The following is a 19986-nucleotide window of genomic DNA, read 5'->3' on the forward strand; positions in this document are numbered from 1 at the left end:
ACAGCTGATTTATCTGAGTAGCATTGGGCTTTAATTGAAATTCTTTTATATTTCTGACTTGACGTCAACAGTTGAGTTCCGTGTTGCCTCTGCTGCATTTTCACAAAAGATAATGGCACATCGAAAGTAGTGCTTGGCCTTGGGACCACAATAAATAGACATCAGGAATGATAAGCTGGACATTCAACACACCATGTCAATGGTTGGCAAAACACCACAATCAGTTGTTTTTTTCCTTTTTTCTTGTGGCTTTTTAAAGCTCATCACAGGTACTTGGCAGTGATGATCTGTGATGGCTGAAGAGGTTCAAGAATTCAATATGACATGATGAAAAAAAGGGAAGTGTATACACTATAGTGAAAGGCAAATAGGATTTAGCAATGATTTCCAGGCTTTAATATAGAATCTTAAACCAAAAAGTCAGTGTTAGTCCTGAAGGTTATTTTTTTCGAAGAAAGTCAAACCAACACATCTTCATGACCCCAAATGGAATTTGCCTTTCTTCCACCTCAGCTTTATTCCTTAATCATTTTTTTTTTTCTTTGTCGATGTTTCAGTCTCCCCTGGTGCAACCTGAGTGCTTCCCTCTCCTCTCGGCACTCAGTCTGAAAAGCCTGTTTCAAACACCTGACAGTTCGTCAACCGCTGCTGGCGTTAATTACAGCAATTACGGGTTAACAGCTTAATGTTGGATGGGAATATAGGCTGAGCTTCAATGGTAAAACTTAAACAATGAAGCAGTAAAAACACCTGAAGGCAAAGGTTTAAAGAATGCTTTGGTTAATTATTTGACAAGCTATTTTTCCCAAATCAAAATTTTTTTTTGCAGCTGTTGAAGAATCTCTGAAAGCTGTTATTACAGTATATAGTAGTTTATGTAGCAGCTTTGTCACAAAGGGGATTCAATTCTATAACTTAAAAGCAACATTTTACACTGAAGGACTACTTTCTGTCAAAAGTCTGGTGTGAGTAGATCTACCACAATAAGAGTGCTTGTGCTTCTTATTCCCTTGAATTTAACAGCACCTCTGCAACAACATGTATATTTACTGCACCATCATCTGGATCACATGCGGAGACAAATTTATTGCATACACCAAATAAAAAGTGGTCCCATACAACAAAGAAAAACAGCTTAAATAGCCTGACATACTAACTACACTGTTTATGGCACTTCTGATATTTCCCAGTCTACGGTAATAAAAACATTTCCATCTCATGTCATGGAAACAGGGCCTACAACACCAGGTCTGCCACCAGGAGTGAGGAAATGTCAGATTGAGTATCAGTGGTCTCGCCGGCTGCTGATTGGCTGTCCCGATTTATGGATGAATCACTCAACTTCACTTTTTACTTTACCAATTAAAGCACATCAAAGGTATCTAGTTACATGGAAAAGTAACTATTGCATCGAGAATGCATAACAAATTTTTTATAGCTGTGTTGCTGATATGTTGCAGCGAGTCAGAGCGTTCTCAGTTAATTTAGGCGCCGTTTTCATGACATCGTTTAAGTGAAAACAGAAAAACTTTCCTTGCGGTTTGGGTGTTAGGAGCCACTGGAAATGCAACTGTCTGAAACGATTATAGCGTATTGTTCTCTGCGCACATGTCTGTGTAGTTTCATTATAAAAAGAAGCAACAGCGCCCTCCTGTGGCCCGGCATACTAGCTATGTAGTTGTCAGTCTGTCAGCTGCTGCAACGTAAACGCACCACCCTTTTTTTAAAGGATTAGGTGTTGTCACATGAAACGTTTAACTTGAACAAGAGTCTTCAAAAATGGTATCAGCGTATCCCACAACATAGAAGCTCAATTAAACAAAATTTTCTTTGTTTCCTGTTTTGTTATTTTTCTGTTAAAGTACAGTCAACAGGCCATCTCTGGTAAATTCCAGCACGCTTTGAAAAGCTTGAGGCATATGGAGAGGAGATGCAGTGTGACTGAGCAGAACACAAGCAGCGAGAATAGAGAGCGTGTCGTTCTTGTACGGTAGAGTCGCATCATTAGGAGCTTTATAGACCAAGAGGGGAATCTTGGATTGCACCCTGAAAGAAACAACCACTCATAATAGGCTATCTGGAACTCCAAAGACAGTGATCTGACTTCTTTTGTCCTAGTTTTAACTTGTCTTGCCGAGTTTTATGGGACCACACCAGTTTTATTCCCATTTTAATAGTCCAGGGAGGATTCAGGCCAGACATGGTCACGTTTCTCTGAAAAAAAACTAGGGAAAAAACATCTTGAAAACACATTCCCCATCCAAAATCATTGGATCTACTGGAACAATCAGTTTCTTTTGTAAAACAGCTTTTAATTTCATAGGATCTTCATTGTAGAGGTCATATTGTAGTAGTGATGTTTAGCTTGTCTGCTCTGTGTTATCATTTGTTTCTAATTATAATCTATCCGATTAACACACTTGAGAAGGCCACAGAGCCAATCTGCTTTCTCATAAAATGTCTTTGAAAAGTTGACGAGACCATTATGTGTATGTTAACTACCAGCAAGCACAGCATGTACTTAAAGCTTTAAATCAATATTTGGTGTACAGACTTCACCAAAGTTTGCATAAAGGTGTTTTCCAAACATCTTCTGAAGGAAAACTATGACAACATAGTGTTTCACCGTGAAATAATGTAAAATTAAAGTAATCTTACAGCAATTAGGTTATAAGGCACTTTTTTTTTCTTGCTTTTCTGGAGTTATTCACAAGATTCTGAGACACTCTGAACCCTTTCTGCTACTTTATTTTTATGTTCTGAAGTATACCTTGTCAGTTAATTATCGTAATTTTTTTTTAAAGTAGCAGCATTGTGTCGTCAACCAGTGACATCTAGTGGTCCCAGGGGGTAATAGTCTGAAATTAATGAAAGTCACATGATCAGCCAAGCAACTCAAAAAGGTGAAACGTGTAGTCTAGAAAATATGGTAGTCATTTTGTGTAAACCTTTTTTTGGTTAACAAAAACAGGAAACAAAACCCAGCATGTGCTCGTTGTTGTTTGACTGAAAATGAGAGAAAAAATCTGACATTACTTGGCACGATGTATGTGTTCATTGGAAAATGTGTAAATAAAATTTTTTTGTCATCTCTTCAGCTATAATTAAGAGTTAAACATAAAAAGTAGAAAACCACATCGAGTCCTGCTGGTCCTTAATAAATGTTAAAAAAGCAATGATGGCATCCAATAAATCTGTTGTATTGTTTTAAGGCATCGCCTGAGGGAGCAGCGGTAAACAGATAAGGACAAATTAAATAAGAGAAACAGTTAATAGAGCAGTGAGAAATTATGACACAATCTGTGCTTGGGGCATGATGCCAGCTTCTACACAATATTCACAATGCAACTGGGACCAGAGCACTTCGGCTGACTATGGTTACGTTGGAGCTTGTTAGCACCTTTGGTGGTGGCGCAAACACTTTTCACTGCAGACACTGATGATCGGTCCTGGAGCAAATTGAACACATCATAAAAACAGAACAGTCTTGTTTGTTGTTTTTTTCAGGCATTATCGTTTCTCACTCCTGTTGAGGTGTTGCTAATTCTCTTTCATTAAAAAAAAAAAAAAAAAAGCATCACCAAAAGGTGCAAAAAAATCCAACATGCTCCAAGTTGACAGTTTTGCTTAAGAGTTATTTGTTTTGACAGCACATCTATCACTTTGTAATAACCAGATTAATTTAATTACTAAGCAAATATTAAAGGAGGCTTTCATTATTTTCCTCCCTCCTATCAATTATGTAAAATTTAACAAATATTAAAATCATTTCATGTCCCCATCCATGAGCCTGTGATTTTCAGTTCCTCAGCCTGATAAGACTCTCTAACCAAAAGCCTGCTACGCCTGACACAAGTTTTTAAAGAATTCCTAATGAAGCAGAGAAGGACACCCGCCACGCCAAGAGAATCATACAGAGCCGACATCAAGGCGCTGCTGAAGATCACAAGTCACTATTTCGGTACAGAGCAGCTACATATCAGCCTTGTGAGTGGCCTGTATTCTCAGAACACATAAAAGCCAGAAAAGTGGAACACACAAAACCTGCAACACAATTCAAATCATACCTTCACATCAGATAAGTTGTCTTTCGTGAAAGTCTCGAATCGCTGACGTCCACGCCTCAAAGATGGGCCCGCCGTGCCGTAACCTGCAAATAGAAGCACAGCTCAAAACCACACCACAATCGCTTTGGAAATGATCATATTGATTCATGGATGATGCACTTGAAGTGCCTTGAATCCAGCATCAATCTTTATTTGAGCCTCAAATAATTCCAATGTGAGATGGTGTAATACTTTAATGTTCACATTTTAGTTGAAAGCAGTTGGGGTATCTCCTGGGCCACACAGAGAAACTGCTCCTGACTCTTTTTCTATAGTTACAATCTTGTAAAGTTTTGCTAAATGTAATGTTGCCTCGACTCTTTCATTTACCAGAGGATTTTTTACTTTGCCCCAGTTTGAAAACACATCTTATAATGCATCTTCTAAAGGCTAAGAAATGGATGGCGCCACCTAAAGCCTCGTTTACGTGATGTTTTCAGGTGAAAACACAAATCCTCCGTCGGGATTTCGGTGTCCGTTTACATGACAATGGTGCTCGGAGTCACTCAGAATACAACTCTCCCTTGGGCTGACCTCCCGAGGCGAAAACCTTTGAAAGCGCACCACCCGTCTCTACAGAAATAGGGTAAAACGCAACTATTCTGAAGGTCTGCTATGGTGAACCACTGTTCTTCTGCACATGTGCGTGTAGATGGATAACAACAATGGCGGCCTCCAGAGTGTCATGACTCCCGGTCTATATTCTCCTGGGACTTGGTAGTTTTATTGTTGAGAATCATCCGGTAGAGCAACTCAACTTTGTCGTCTGTACATACAAATGATGGTGTACTCATCACTGTTAATGTTTATAGTGTAGTGTGCTCTGTGCCCATGAATGTGTGGTGTCATTACAAAAACAACCAATAGCACCAACTCATGGCCATTCATGGCAACTACATCGTTTTCAGCGTTTCTGAAAAAGTCAAATAAACGGAAATTGTTTTCAGTGTATACGCAAAACCTTTTCTGAAACCAAAATGTAAAAATTATGCATTTTCACTTGTTTTTTGTCACGTAAACCAAAGAACTAAGTAGCGGGCCAATTAGCCAGCTGGCTAAAAAGAACTACAAATGGCCGACGGGCCACATGAACGAAATGTATATCCAACTAATCAGATAAATAGCGAGCTGATCAAATTAAAAGCCAGAAGGATAGATATCCAACCAGCGAGATGGCTCAGCAGATACAGTGCCAGCTAACCAGACAGATGAATAGACAGACAACCAGCGAGCCAGATCGAGGTTCTGCTACTAGGCGATATATAAGGTTTACAGTTTAACAGTCCATGAGTAGCTGGCCTTTGTTTAAGGTAAGTAGGTTTTTACAACATACCTTCGACATGTTTTGACGGTTGCCAAAGGTATGTTATAAAAACCTACATGGCCGAAAACAAGAAAGTACATTACTTATTAAGAAACTCTATTATTAACTTCTTTTCTTTTCTGCTTTTATCAGTCACACAAGGAGACTGCACTCCGAAGAACATCTGACAGATGTGGTTAAAAGCTGCAATTTGACAGGAAAACTATACAGGATATTTCAATGTGTTAGAAATTAAAATGCACGTGTTAGAAAAGGCAAGTTTAAAAAGACCCTTTTTTTTTTTAGTCATAAAGAAGAATTGTGTGAAATGCCAGGAACCTCAGATGGCTCTGATGGCAAAAGCCTGAATACCCCAGAACTTATAATTATGACAGTCATTTTAATATTTTTATATCATTACGAATGTCAAATATTGTTCTCTCTGTGACTTAACATGTATTTACTGATAATTCAACACAATTCTTAGTTTCATAAGTTCAATGACGGAATGTGAAGTCAGGAACAGAACAACAGTACGTTTCATTTGTTAGTGCGTTCACACACGATTTTATATGCGTATTCATTTGGTTTTGGAAAAAACCTCTTCTACTTCTTCATTTTAGTCTTGTGTCCCTTCAACTTTGTCTGTGCTCTGGAGTTTAGAAATGAAAACTTTTTGGAATATACTAGTTTTGACCTTATAGTCCAGATCCACCGAGCAATACTTTTTATGAATCATCTCTCAACAACCCCACCCCAACAATCTCTGCAGCCACCATCAGCTACACCCGACTGAATGTCAGAGGTCGGAATTAGGCAGCCGCGAAGTGGCGATGGGGCCTCGGTGGTTTCCATACAGATCGTCCTTCATGACACCAGCGAATTTGTGCAAGGTTGTCATGCTGCGGAACGAATTTGGAACCAATCTTCTACCTCCTTCATGGTGCCTTCAAGTGCCCAAAACTTCCCCACAGCTCATCAGTGAGTTGAGTGAAAGTTGGGTTTTGGAGCTCACTTGTTTGACCCTGTTTACTGCCTAAACTATCAGCGAGATGGGGGCAGTTACGCCAATTTAAGCATCCTCTCTTTTATTTTTTGTTTTTCATGGATTAATATTGTTCTATTTGTGGTGCGAGCACAACAACAGCAGTAGCCTCAGGTTGTGTCTGGCTGGAAATTAGAACCTGTAGTAAAACAACCCTCTGAGAAAAAAATAAATAAACAACTGAGATTGCGATGGAAACTCTCCAGGGGCCGTGTGGTGAAAAAAAGTAAAACGCTCACTGAGCAGGTAACGATAGCAGGATGGGCCATTATAATAGGTGTTCTGTGGAGGAGCGGACAAATTGACATGAGGTGAAAAGATACGAATCACAGTTACAAAGTCGTTGCATCACATCAGTCAACATTTACAACTTCGGCATTTTGGACACCTCAGACAGCCTCAATCTACGTGGCACAGAACGCCAGGGGAAGTGTGCAGACCATGAGGGCTGTGGTTAGTCCACTCTACTACACCATGGGGTGTGTCAAGAAACTCCACATGCGATCCAGATGATGGTGTACTAAATGTGCAATTTATTGGAGAGGCTATTAAATTCAGAGTCAATTGCACACGCCGCCCAGGGGCAGGGCAAAATATTCTGGTGGCATTGCGCTCCACATCGCTTTGCACAATTCCAGAAATATGGACAGCACCATGCAGGAAGCTAGCTTGTAGCTTCCTGCTGTCACTGCAGATGTGCACTGTAGACCCATTATTATATAGCAACCTTAGGAGCTCATTGGTGGACTGAATGCCAAATGCTCCTTCGAACACACTGGAGCGATGGAAGTATAAAGGAAGTGGTGTTTTACACCGACTGAACCTCATCTGTTTTAATGTGTACATACAGAGCCCATAAATAAGGCCAACACAAGATTGTAGGAATAATTGTATGGTTTTCTAGACCCTCTTTGTTCTGGACCTAACGTGTGAAGCCACTACACTACTCCATTAAGCGGGGCGCTTTGCATCACATGACATAGGATATTTAAATTCACCTATATATGGGTCAGAGCTAACTTTTAAATTATGCAGAAACTCTTGCTTTATTATGCCTTCAAGGGTCCAATAAGATTTACATAGCATGAACATAACAAGAATGGGCACATTGTAAAAAGAACATCGGGTCATTTCTTATAACTTGTTCTTCACAAAAAGCATCTTTGACTTTTCCGCACAGACGCCCATGAAGGGAGAGGAGTCTGTTTGACTTCGTCTTAGCAGCAAAGGCAGAGGAGAGCAAAGTAATTTGACAAACTGTAATGAGGGCACAAGAGGAAGACTTTAATGTCTGTGTCTGTGAAAGAAGCCTTTTACCAGCGCGGGCATTACCACAGAAGATTCTGCAAGTCATCGCGCAGCACCTTCAAGCCAACGTTATTACAGAGAGGTATTCATGTTCGCGAGTTGAGCTCATGCATTCATTATGGTGCGTCTGCAGAGCGCGGTCCTCTGTGATAAATGGCGGGAATGGTTCTGCTCCTGTAGTGGCCAGTGTCATGATTTGCAGAGCTCTCCAGCATGTCTCCCCTGTATTCATCTATCCTGTAGTGCGGGAGTGTAGGAGGACGCCGCTCTACACTCATGTGGTGTCCAATTAAAAATACCACACGAAACGAGTGACGGCTCGGCTTTTACGTGTCAGACTGTTTTGCAGGATGCATGCAGATTACAGGCCTAAAGAGGGAGCGAGCAAGGAGTAGTAGACAGAATTTGATTACACTCAATTTACTTGGGTTTCACAGCACAATTATGTATCATTCACAGAGCAAATATTGTGTTTGGGGACCTAGCGATGGCGGATTTGCAGACACTCCAGCAATTTATTTTAGCCTGAAGTAGTAACTGTCTTTTTGATTTTTATAAAGAGTGTCATGTATTATAACTTTCTTGGAACACATCAAACGCTATCAGAAATGGCAATAACGGACAAATAGACATGGTTGTTGACTGATTAACCACTTCTATATGCATGACTTGCCCGGCACATATCTGGATTCCTTGAAAGGATACAACCCATATTGGCATGGGTCGATGGGAGTGTGGTCATGGGAATATATGTTGTTCCACTGATAAAGTGAACGATAAACAGTGGTGTAGTGGTAAGTAACTCTCCATTCGCAGCAAAACTTTTGACTTTCGGTGTATACGTTCCATCATAGCGCTATGAATGTGTACGTTTTCTCCTTTGATTTGGATTTCCTGCTTCAGTCGGAAAAAGATGAGCTGATGAGAATGCATGACATTGAACTCATCGTCTAGTGACATTACTGGCTTCTAAAATGTGGCGTTTCAAGATGTCTCAAGAATCATGACACCAGACTTAATTGCTGCATGCCACTCGTGGGTGCTGTTGTTTGTTTTTGTAATGAAACCACAGACACACACACACGTGCAGAGAACAACACACCATGACTATTAACAAAGGCGGGTTACACAGACATTCGTATGGCCGGATGATGAAGTTGGACTGTTATTACAGGTGACACAACTATAAGACTACCAAGTCCCAGGAGAATATGGACTTGGAGTCACGCCACACTGGAGCCCGCCATTGTTGTTATTGTCAATATATTTGCATATGTAGCTAAGAACTATTTGTGAACGCCATGAAACACATGCACAGAAGCAGCGTTTCCACCGTCTACACAGAGACAGAGAACGAGTGCTTTCAAAAAGTTGCATTTTCCCCTGTTTCCACAGAGATGGAAACGGGGGAATGTTCGGGAGTTTCTGTGACTGCAAGACGTCAAAAAACAGGGGTATTTTCTGCGAAATTTAAATGGTGGAAACACGTGTTTGTATGAGCGTAATGACGAATTCCCTTCAAAATGTATTGACAATGTATAAGAGATGTACATCAACAACTAAAACTGGGTCCTACATTTTTCATTTTTCCCATGTGGATTCTGGTAGAGTAACTTTAAGTTCAGCTTAACAATAGCATACCTCATGGTGCATTCAGCTCTTTTTGTGTGTAAATGTGAAACCGCACAGACGTTAACCTGTGTTTTTGCTTTATGTTCGCAGGTGACTGGCGGGCTGGAATACCACCAAACTCCTTCTCCTTCTGAGGACATCCTATCACAGGGTTGCTCTTACCTCCCCCCCAGCATGGAGCCCACCAAAGTCCAGTCAGAAGGTGGCCTCAATGTCACCCTCACTATCCGCCTCCTCATGCATGGAAAAGTAAGCAGACACAGATAATTCTAGTGGCAGTTAGAGATGGAGGGAGGAGGGGAGGGCATTTATATTTTATGACCTTTCCAGAAACCTGTTAGGGAATACAGCAACACTGATTTAATTTAGCTAACACTGTAACACACACACACACACGGGATCCATTTATATATGGTCTGCAGATGGTACACATACAATTTTGCATTAAAACACAAAGCTTTCTTTCAATATAGATGATATATTACATATATCTTATAACTGATGAGAATATTAATTATTCAATTACTCAAAGTCAATAGTTCAACACCCCACTAATTAAATAATTTGATCTTTTCTTGAAAAATAAAGAAAAAAAATGTGTAGACAAAAGATTTACCTTGACCACACAGTGCTTTGTCCCTGCTGAAGCTCACTGGCATCCCCAGGAAAGACCTGCCCCACTTCTTTAAGCACTTCTGATCTAAACCACCATTAACTCCTAAAAACACGTCAAATATTATTGAAAGCAGGATTTTTGTTCCTCACGAATATGGTGGCTCTCCCAGGTTTCTAGCCCCTAAAAGAGACATATCCAAGTGTATACAGACATGTCTATGTGACCTTTTGGGGACACTGCATTGGCATCAATTTTCTCCGAAGTATTCTTAATTCCCAATCCAGTTACTGGAAGCAATCAAAGCAAAGTTATGTTAATGATGTTGCTAAAAATCTATTGTATTCCCAAACCAATTAGTTTTGAAAAAATAACACACAAAGATCATTAGGAATTAGACTTCACTTTCCCACAACTATGAGAAAGATATTAAAATTCATAGCAGGCAAAGAATATTCAAAGGACGTTAAACGTTGTGTATGTATAAGAGTATTAGTGGGGCTTTCCTTGTGGCTTGGAGGTTGATGCAGTAATAAAAAAAAATATTTAAGTCCAGATGGAGATCCTTGTTGCATGTAATGCCCAATCTGTGTACTCATTCAAATCATCCAATCCACTCTTTAAGTGCCTGAAAGGTAAGCTGTGAGCAGAGAGTGTGAAAGACTTTCATATTTCATAGTGAAGTGACTACAGAAATAAGCACTTAGCTGTATTACGCTAAATTGTCCATGTGCCATGTCTGCGATGTGGTATATGCTTCAAAATTAAGGTCATCACACAACCCAGCTACAGTGGGGCACTCTTCTCTTGGTTGTGCTGCAAGTAAAAGTCAAAGAATGACTCATACTTGCATGAGGACCATCGATTAAAAATGTCCGGGAAGATTTGTGTCTGGAATGTTTTAGATTGCTGAATTTTCTAAAGGAAAGTGTTCTAACCACTGCACCACTGTGCAGCCCAGGGAATGTCCCATCCAATGTATTTCCAAAGCATGAGAAATAGTAGAGCATGGCCTTGGATCTTGCTTTTCCCGAGCAGTCTCACATCTGGAACATCTTGCATACAAGCTGTATTATCCATCTGATGCAGAACAATCATTCTTTGCACTTTCCGCAGTATCAATCACAGTTTTTAACTTTGCAAGGGTTTATATTATCTAAAGGTGAAGAATGCTGTGCCCTGCAGGTGGCGGGGGATGCATTAAGCTTTCGATGCTCTAGGTGTACTTATTGTACAGTCATGCAGACATGCATCTGGAATCACTTCAGGCTGACAGGCCAACATTAAGAATGACTCCCAGTCTAGCATTTGAAGATGTCCTGCTTTTTTTTTCCTCTATCTCCAGTCTGAGTGGTCTAAACAAAGAATAAGTAGAGCCCGGACTATAAATAGCGAGTCTCTTCTTCATTGCTTGTAAATCCTTCAGTCTTGGTCAGAATCAGAAATGTGTTGCTCATGTTCAGTCGCTGTGGCCTTTCCCCTCCCTGCATGCACTCTATAATTTCGGGGTACCCGGCAGCTTCCAGCATTTGGCCACATATTTAGTTTTTTTTGTCTGCCGGAGGAAATTTTAAAGGGCATCGTACGTGTTGATTTGAGTGATGGTCATGTAGCAGCAGCTCAGGCTTGAGTCTGTCGGGAGGTTCACCGGCAGTGAGGCAGCTGGAGAACCCACACTATCATCACCTCAGCTGAAACGTGCGAAGACTGAAGCCAACATTTTCTCCTTGCCTTGTGAGGTGATTCGAAGCCCAATGACCCAATGATTGTTTTAATAACCCTGCACCCAGCCAGGGCCCCAGCCATGACTGCCATGGGGGGATGACCCATATCCATTTTTCCTCTGCATCTGTGGAATAACTGCTGATCCCTCCAACAACTACTGGGCTGGATTAGATACTGGAACATTTCACACATGATCACCCCTCCAGCATTTAATTGTTGGCTTTGCCCTTTCTCTAGACTGATCCCATTGAGCCATGTAGGTCTCTCTGCCACAATCACCAAAAACATCTCTGCTTGAGACACTTTAACACAGCTAAAGTTACTCTGAATGTGTTTCGAATGTCAATGACCTGTGAAACCATTTTAATGAATTTTAATTGATTACAGTAAAAAAAGAGAAAGTGGTCGGGTGGCCTTAATGCAGTAGCTATTAAACATAATTACATATTGGAGAGTTGCTGTGACAAGTTCAGGTAATTCATTTTAGTTATCAGTTATCTGAAAACCATGTAATATAATCTAGATGTTATTGCTTCCAATTATTTAACTGACGAACAGAAGCTCTCATGAAGCTAATGTTTATTGTATGCTGCCAATACAAGGCAGGTACTGTGTGTGCAGGCCAATGTTTATGGTATTTACAATGTTCTCCGTTCTGTTTATATAATGAGTAACAAGAAACATGGAAACTTCAGGAAGCAGTGTTTCAAATGTAACATAAATCAGTTACTCCCTTTTTAATGCTTAAGTTGGTGATGTCACAGTAGCGCATAACAGTTTTGCAGAATTTGTTAACCAATCATTTTCATTCACTGTTAATGCTATCTTCCCTGTTCTGGTTTTCGAAAGTGTTTGAAGCCATTCCTGATTGGATTTTGTTGGAGTGTTATATCGGCACTCTGTTTAGTATTTCTGGATTGAATGAATGAATGAAGATGAATCATTATTTTGTTCCCACCACGAAAGCGTATTGTCTCTTGAAGTGAAAGGAAACATTGATTTGCAAACAAGGCTTTGCATAAGGAGCTGGTGAATATAAATGGAAACTGCTGCAGCGCAGTAACCGGCCGGCAGCTTTTACGTCAGAATGGATGTGACCCTCACAGTCACAGAGGAGAGGTCAGGGAGTGTTGGCGCTTGCAGCCAACTTTACCTCTTCTGCTCTTTTCCCCAATGTGCTCCGACGACCTCGTAAAGAGTGAATACATGCATACTGAAATTGTGGCCTTCACCACAACTGTGCAGCTGTGTGTATCGGACACTCTGTATTTGTTTGGGGAAATCAACAGCAAGCAGCTGTAACACACTTTGCATTCACATGCTTATGATTATTTTACTAAAATTCTATAATTTTTTTCTTTTTTGTTACTGCAGGAGGTTGGAAGTATAATTGGAAAGGTATGAACCACTTTTGTTCAAATGATTAAAAAGCATATTGTGTTTACGTGACAGTGTTTGAACCATAAATTTGACTTCTTTTTTTTTAAACTCTAGAAAGGAGAAACAGTAAAAAAGATGCGAGAAGAGGTAAGTGTCAGCATTTAAAATATAATTTGCATTAAAAAGATATACTTTTCTTCTAGTTAATTGTGATAAGCTTTGAGACTAATGCCTGAAAAGTGAGTAAATACAGCTTGAAATGAATATAATGGTAGTTAGGTCTACAAACATCGGTCACTATTCTATCAACTGATAGATCTGGTGTCTAGTCACAGAAAATGAAGACTTTTCTTTTTTCATCACAGATATGGAGAGTTCAGTTGCATCAGCATGGTCACACCAGTGATTCCCAACCTTTTTCTTGAGGGACAAATATTTTTACTTAAACCGAGGCAACCCCCCCGTCACACTCCGAACAATTATAAAAACAATAAAAAATAAAAATGCAGGAACTGCATTACACACTATATCTAGAATACAGCTTCATTTTTCTATTCTATAGCAAGGAGTTACTTTTCTATGAAGATAAACTCTCTACAATTTCATTTGCTAGTTTTTCTCACCACAAAAGATGCGCTCAGCGCTCAGCTTTAATTTTGGCCATTGATTCAATGAAACCACATCATATTCTGTGTAACTCTGCAAGTAGACAATTTTTTTGGTTTTTACCAATTCATCTTTTTCTTAAGCCTGATGCTCTAAATGCTGGCTCACCTATTTTTAAGGCATTAAAAATGTTGTACTCTTAAACTCAAGAGTACTTTATGACCCCGCCATGAATCTTTGGCATCCCCCATGTGGGGAGTTGGGCCCCTCTGGTGGAATCACTGGTCTCGGAGTTTTATGGCAACACATTGAGACCATAGTAGATATCAGTGACTTCCAATCAAATTTTTTGGACAACATCTTATCCAAACTCTATCTCGGTTCCGAGAACAAACATATAGAAGCAGGAGGTTTTAAAAATAAAAAGCAATAGGCAGTTTCCTAGGTAAGCTTTAGATCCTAGAAAATAACACCATGGCTTTTAATGAAATATAACCTAATTTTGATAACTTCATCCATGGAAAAGCATCGGGGCCCCCTGTGATCTCTGGCACCAGAGAAGAATTTAGATCCCGAACTGGCTACCACTGGTTTACTTGGATGTGAATTCCTGTATGCCAAACATCTTTCATTTCATTGATAAAGATCCACTGAGGTATATACTGGGACCACACGATAAGAACAGACAATGGTCATTCAATTGGGCCAATCCACTTCAATGCGCTTGTATTGATAGATTTCCCAAATTTCCATTACAGGTTAAAATCCATACCATGATTACACCACCTGTACCAACTGTCAATATTATCCAATGTGTGTGTGTGTGTGTGTGTTTTTTCTTTTTTTTTTTCTTTCCTAGAGTGGAGCACGGATCAATATTTCTGAGGGCAACTGTCCAGAAAGGATTGTCACCATCACTGGACCAACAGACACCATCTTCAAGGCTTTCGCCATGATTGCCTATAAATTTGAAGAGGTGTGACTGGACTGCACAATTAGTGACATGATTATTCTCTGTGACATGTTGAACTCATACGAGCATGTGAGCCATCATATACCGACCCTTAGGATCAATGACCGGTCAAGTCATTTGTCTCTCGTTCTGAACTGTCATTGCTTGAACACACACACACACACACACACACACACACACACACACACACACACACACACACACACACACACACACACACACACACACACACACACACACACACACACACACACACACACACACACACACACACACACACACACACACACACACACACACACACACACACACACACACACACACACACACACACACACACACACACACACACACACACACACACACACACTTTAAATTACATAGTGATCAGGAAAAACTTGCTGTGTAAGAATGTTGATTTATTGAAGTAGACACCGCCACTAGACACCTGATCATATACGATTTCCCCAAGGGGATTGGTTAAGTATCAATAGTTGTAGCCTGTGGATTGCTAAGTGAGACTGAGTAAATGTTGACCAACCATGAACCCATTCTATTTCTTGATAAATGCATCGTTTATAAATCCCATCTGCTAACAGGTGAAAATGATAATAAAAAAAAAGGATTCTAATGATAAAGGGGTGGTTTAGTTAGTAAAATGGGTGCGATTCCAATCACACTGATGCTGACTGAATTCACCCTGTTGCCCATCCCATGTGTTGAAAACTATTTACCATTTATTCACCTCACTTTTAGGTAGTAATGTTATGGTAAACTATTTGAAACAAAAGTGATAGTAACTTAACTTTAAGTGCTCTTTGACCGACTGCTGTGTTCCCCAGTGATCTGTTTGTAACCTGCAATATCAATGAGTCAGTCCTTTGCAGACACACCCAAAGAGAAGCACTCATTTAGCTTGCAAAACAGATCAAAATGACTGAAAGGATGCGTCATTGCAGGTCATTTTTTGCCCTATAGCGACTAAACAATTAACATCATGAGTGTTTGAGGTCACTCAGAGAACATCGAACTCCTTGCTAAATGAAATATCTGTTGTTGTTTTCTAGGACATTATCAATTCCATGAGCAACAGCCCAGCAACCAGCAAGCCCCCGGTCACTTTAAGGCTCGTCGTGCCAGCCAGCCAGTGTGGCTCTCTCATAGGGAAAGGAGGGTCCAAAATAAAAGAAATGAGAGAGGTATATGAACCTTTTGTTTCCTGTTGTATATCACCTATACGGCTTTACTGTCTCTTCTCCTTTTAGAGACCCTGCCTGGATCCATTTGGAAGTAGCAAAGCGTGTAATCTTACATTAAGTCAGAGTCCTCTAATAGAGTCGACAAGCCGAACACGACAAAAGCAGATGATTACTCCCAGTGTGAGATGGTCCAAAGTTAGAAGGGACAGCAAAGCATGGTGTGGATCCATACATTGACGAGGGGGATTTTTATCACTGCCATTGCGACAACATACGGAAAGAATACTATTCAGAAAATCTAGTTTACCTAAAGATTGATTAAACAGCAAGAAAAGCAGAGCAGCCTGATTGCTCTACAGCTCAAGGCCACATCAGTCCTCTGTGTTTAGGGTCCACATGTGATCACCACTTGTTGCAAATGGGCCTTTGTTAATGATAAAGTGTTGAGCCTTAAGGAGAGTCCTTTGAGTTGTGTCTTTTAAATGCTAGGCAGGACTCTTTCCCAGTGCTCAGTTAATACATATTAGAGCACTCTTGATTGTACAAGTGCCATTCTTTATCTTCATTTCAATGCTATGTTGGAGGACGCAGCATCAGTTTCACTTCTTTTGTTAGTACTCATCACCACTAGAAACCTGGAACACCAGAGGTTAGAGCTGCCATGTTAAGAGATGCGAATTTTATCTGTACCATGGATAACCATCCACCAATCCATCTCTTCTTTACTATTTCATCCAACTTAGGACATGATCTGCTAAGGCACAGGCAAGTCAAAGCTAATCTACCAAGGGGGTGAACTGAGCAATTCAAAATACATATGCAATATCTGGTATTTGTCCCAGATTCAGCAAAATACAGAGAGGACTTTATGTTAATGTATCAATGCACAATGTGATTGAATACGTCTGAAAACATTTGTGTGGTTTTATAGTTGAGAGTCACTGTAATAACAATCCAGATTTGTCTGTCCATACAAATGTCCGTGTACATGTTAATGTTTATAGCATATTGTTCTCTACGCACACGTGTGTGGTTTCATTACAGAAACAACAAACAGCATCAACTCCTGGCCCTACATGCCAGTTAAATCGTTTTCAGCATTTATGCCATTGCCGTGTAAACGGACATTATTTTCAAAACATTGCCATTTAAATGTGAAACTTTCTGAAACAAAAATGTAAAATGATGCATTTTCCCTTGAAAGGACCTGTAATGGTACGGCATGCTACCTTCACACTGGACTTTAGTAAATCAGACCAATGGAACTGCAGAGGGCTGCAGTCAATCCCACATGACACTCAGCAAAGGCAGAGCACACTCTAGAAAGATTCCCATGGGCAATTAGAGTCATCAGTCAACCTCCCATTAATGTTTTTCGACTGTGGGAACAAACTGGTGAAAACCCAGGGATTAACAGGGGGAACTTGCAAACTCCATACAGAAAGAAACAAACGGGAAGTATTACACCACTCCGCGACCCTCTGGATATCAATATGTTTTTGCTTTAGTACATCAACATGTGGCATGAGATCCCTGAATTGGTTGAAATGATTCAATACAATAAAAATGTTAGATTTCAGTGAAAACGGTGAACTCAATGACCGACCATCACCAACGGATAATTCTGATTCGGATAATTCAATAAGCCTTTAAAGAGCTTAGGTTGCTGTAAAGAAAAAACAGCACCGCTACTGCTTTCCAACAGCTGTCACTAAATGAAAGTTGAGAAAGTATAGCAATCCTACTAAGGAAGCACATGTTCCCCCTCAGACATATACAAATGTAAATGCTTGACAGCATATCAAAGATGGAGGCAGACCGAATATCACAATTATCAGAGAGCTCTTTTGAAGTCTGACATGCAGTCTTTCAAATCCTGACGCACAAGGACAAGTTGTTTGGCAACACTGATCAGTCGTCTACCAATCACCCGCAATTGAGTGCCTGCACACTTTAAAGCCCATGGAAATACCTTTACATGTGTTAGAATTGAGTTGTATCAGCGTGGGCGAGTCCCTCAAAGTTCCTCACTCTGCTCCAGTCAACAGGGGCCCAGGTACAGGTGGCCGGGGACATGCTGCCCAACTCCACGGAACGTGCGGTGACAATCTCTGGGACCCCAGAAGCCATCATCCAGTGTGTCAAACAAATCTGTGTAGTCATGCTGGAGGTAAAGTATGGCAAGACTTCTGAAAACAGATGCTTGTTTTGAGAGGTTTCTACTGTGGCTGGGTGATATTTAGCACACATGACATTCGAATGGTGAATGGTCAGAATCACCAACCACTTCCAGTCCATAACCATCAACTGTCTGTCGGCTTGTGCCTCTGAAGTGCGAAAAGGGTCGTTTTGTCCATTTGATTGCAGCAATAATAGAAGGGAACTGAACATTTATATATTGTGAGTATTCTCAGGGTTGTGATTAAATCAGCTCAATGCATTTTGGCGAGAGCAAGCTCCAATTATTGTGACAGTTTCCATGGACAACTATACAGACTAAACGGACACGTAAAGCATGATACTGTCAGCAACATTCAGAAGGCCGTTGCTGTGTCTGGATATTGTCTTTGAGGATATTACACCTAAGTGGGCACTCCTCCCACCACAGCACAGCAGCTACAGAGAAAATTTGATTAAGCCCACTCCACAGTCTTGAATAGCCGTGTTGCTGCGGCACAGCATGAATCAATAACTCTGTGTCATTATAGTAAGTTTGCGAACCCCAGACTTTCTTGTTGAAACCACCTCCCTGCTGGCTTTGATATACAAGCCGGTGCATTTATAAGAAAACAGAAACATTGCGGTGCATTTAAGCACAACCACACTTTTGTGTTCCCATCGCCAAAAAATGTACACAGCAAATACCTCCCAGTTTCGTGGATCCTTCGTTTTTGTTCAAGTGAAAAGAATATTCTAGTTGTTGTCAAAACCTACCCACTAATTCTGATATTCCTCACAGTCGGGGACTCTGTTGCCTCTTAGTCATCTTTTATTTTGTTACCGGGAGCTGGTTTCATGTTGTGTGGGACCTGAGCAATGTGATTATGGAGAGAATGAATACATCTCTACGGTCTGATTAGCGACTTGAGGGGGTTTCTCGGTTCATGAGAGGTCTCAGAGCAGCTTCGTTTTTTTTTTTTACCCAAAAAAACATTAAATACCCAAATAGTCACATTTTCATCAAACACACAGTATAGTACTTATACATACATGTCAATATATAGATAGTTTTTTCTACTTAGAACTATCACACATTTTATTTGAATATTGTAAAAAAGGTACCAAACTCATTTAAAGAAAGCTTACTGGATTTTGACAGTCGGGTTATATAACACTACTTGTCTGTATGTTCTCTAACCGGACCCTGGCTTTACGTTTGTATTTTGTGGTCTGGGAAGTACTGTGAGGTGAGTTTATAGCCTTTGTGAGCTACTGAACGCAAGCAGTTCCATGTTTTGTGGGAAGCTTTGGAGGTTTCATTGTCATATCAGAGGCAGTGATGGTTTATTCACTGTTTAGTACAGGATGGCCACATTTTTGGTCATCATGTTAAATCAAATAAACCTAGTGTGAGCAGGCATTTGTCTGCTCAGCTTTTTTTATACATAGACTGATTGTTTTTCTCTTGCTTGTTTCCTAGTCTCCACCAAAAGGTGCCACCATCCCTTATCGCCCAAAGCCCGCCTCCACCCCAGTCATTTTTTCTGGTGGCCAGGTAAGTGTTAAGCAATCGCGAGCAATGTTTTATGCATGGAGGCCTAATATGCGGTTGCCAAGTTTTTCTTCAACCCCAATTTACATGACCGTCCTTTTACACATTGTCCCTTACAATGACCACGTTGCTCAGAACCACTGGAAATGCAACTTTTTGAAAATCACTCCCAAGGTACAACTTTTTAAAAACACTCTGACTTCGTGGTAATGGGGAGAAACGCACCTTTTTGAAATTGCTCCAACTTTGTGTAAGAGGGAAAATACAACTTTTCTGAAATGCTGCAACTGAGCATGAGCACCACAACTGTAGTAAATGGTTCAATTGCACATGCTCAGTAGATGGACAATAACAACGTTTGCCACCGGAGTGTCATGACTCCCA

General features: G+C 40.4%; 1 protein-coding gene across 1 annotated transcript in view; it reads left to right on the top strand.

The window, feature by feature from the left end:
* The window catches only part of pcbp3 (poly(rC) binding protein 3), an 85115-nt gene that overhangs the window by 53919 nt on the left and 11210 nt on the right, over window positions 1-19986 (top strand). The window contains exons 6-12 of the mRNA XM_080478885.1: window positions 9485-9643; window positions 13107-13130; window positions 13227-13259; window positions 14578-14694; window positions 15759-15890; window positions 17932-18060; window positions 19531-19605. Of these exons, the coding sequence (XP_080335011.1) occupies window positions 9569-9643; window positions 13107-13130; window positions 13227-13259; window positions 14578-14694; window positions 15759-15890; window positions 17932-18060; window positions 19531-19605 (585 nt within the window). The 5' untranslated portion in view covers window positions 9485-9568. The remainder of the gene's footprint in view (window positions 1-9484; window positions 9644-13106; window positions 13131-13226; window positions 13260-14577; window positions 14695-15758; window positions 15891-17931; window positions 18061-19530; window positions 19606-19986) is intronic.

The sequence above is a fragment of the Lipophrys pholis genome (assembly GCF_963383615.2).
Source record: "Lipophrys pholis genome assembly, chromosome: 13".
Lineage (NCBI taxonomy): Eukaryota > Metazoa > Chordata > Actinopteri > Blenniiformes > Blenniidae > Lipophrys > Lipophrys pholis.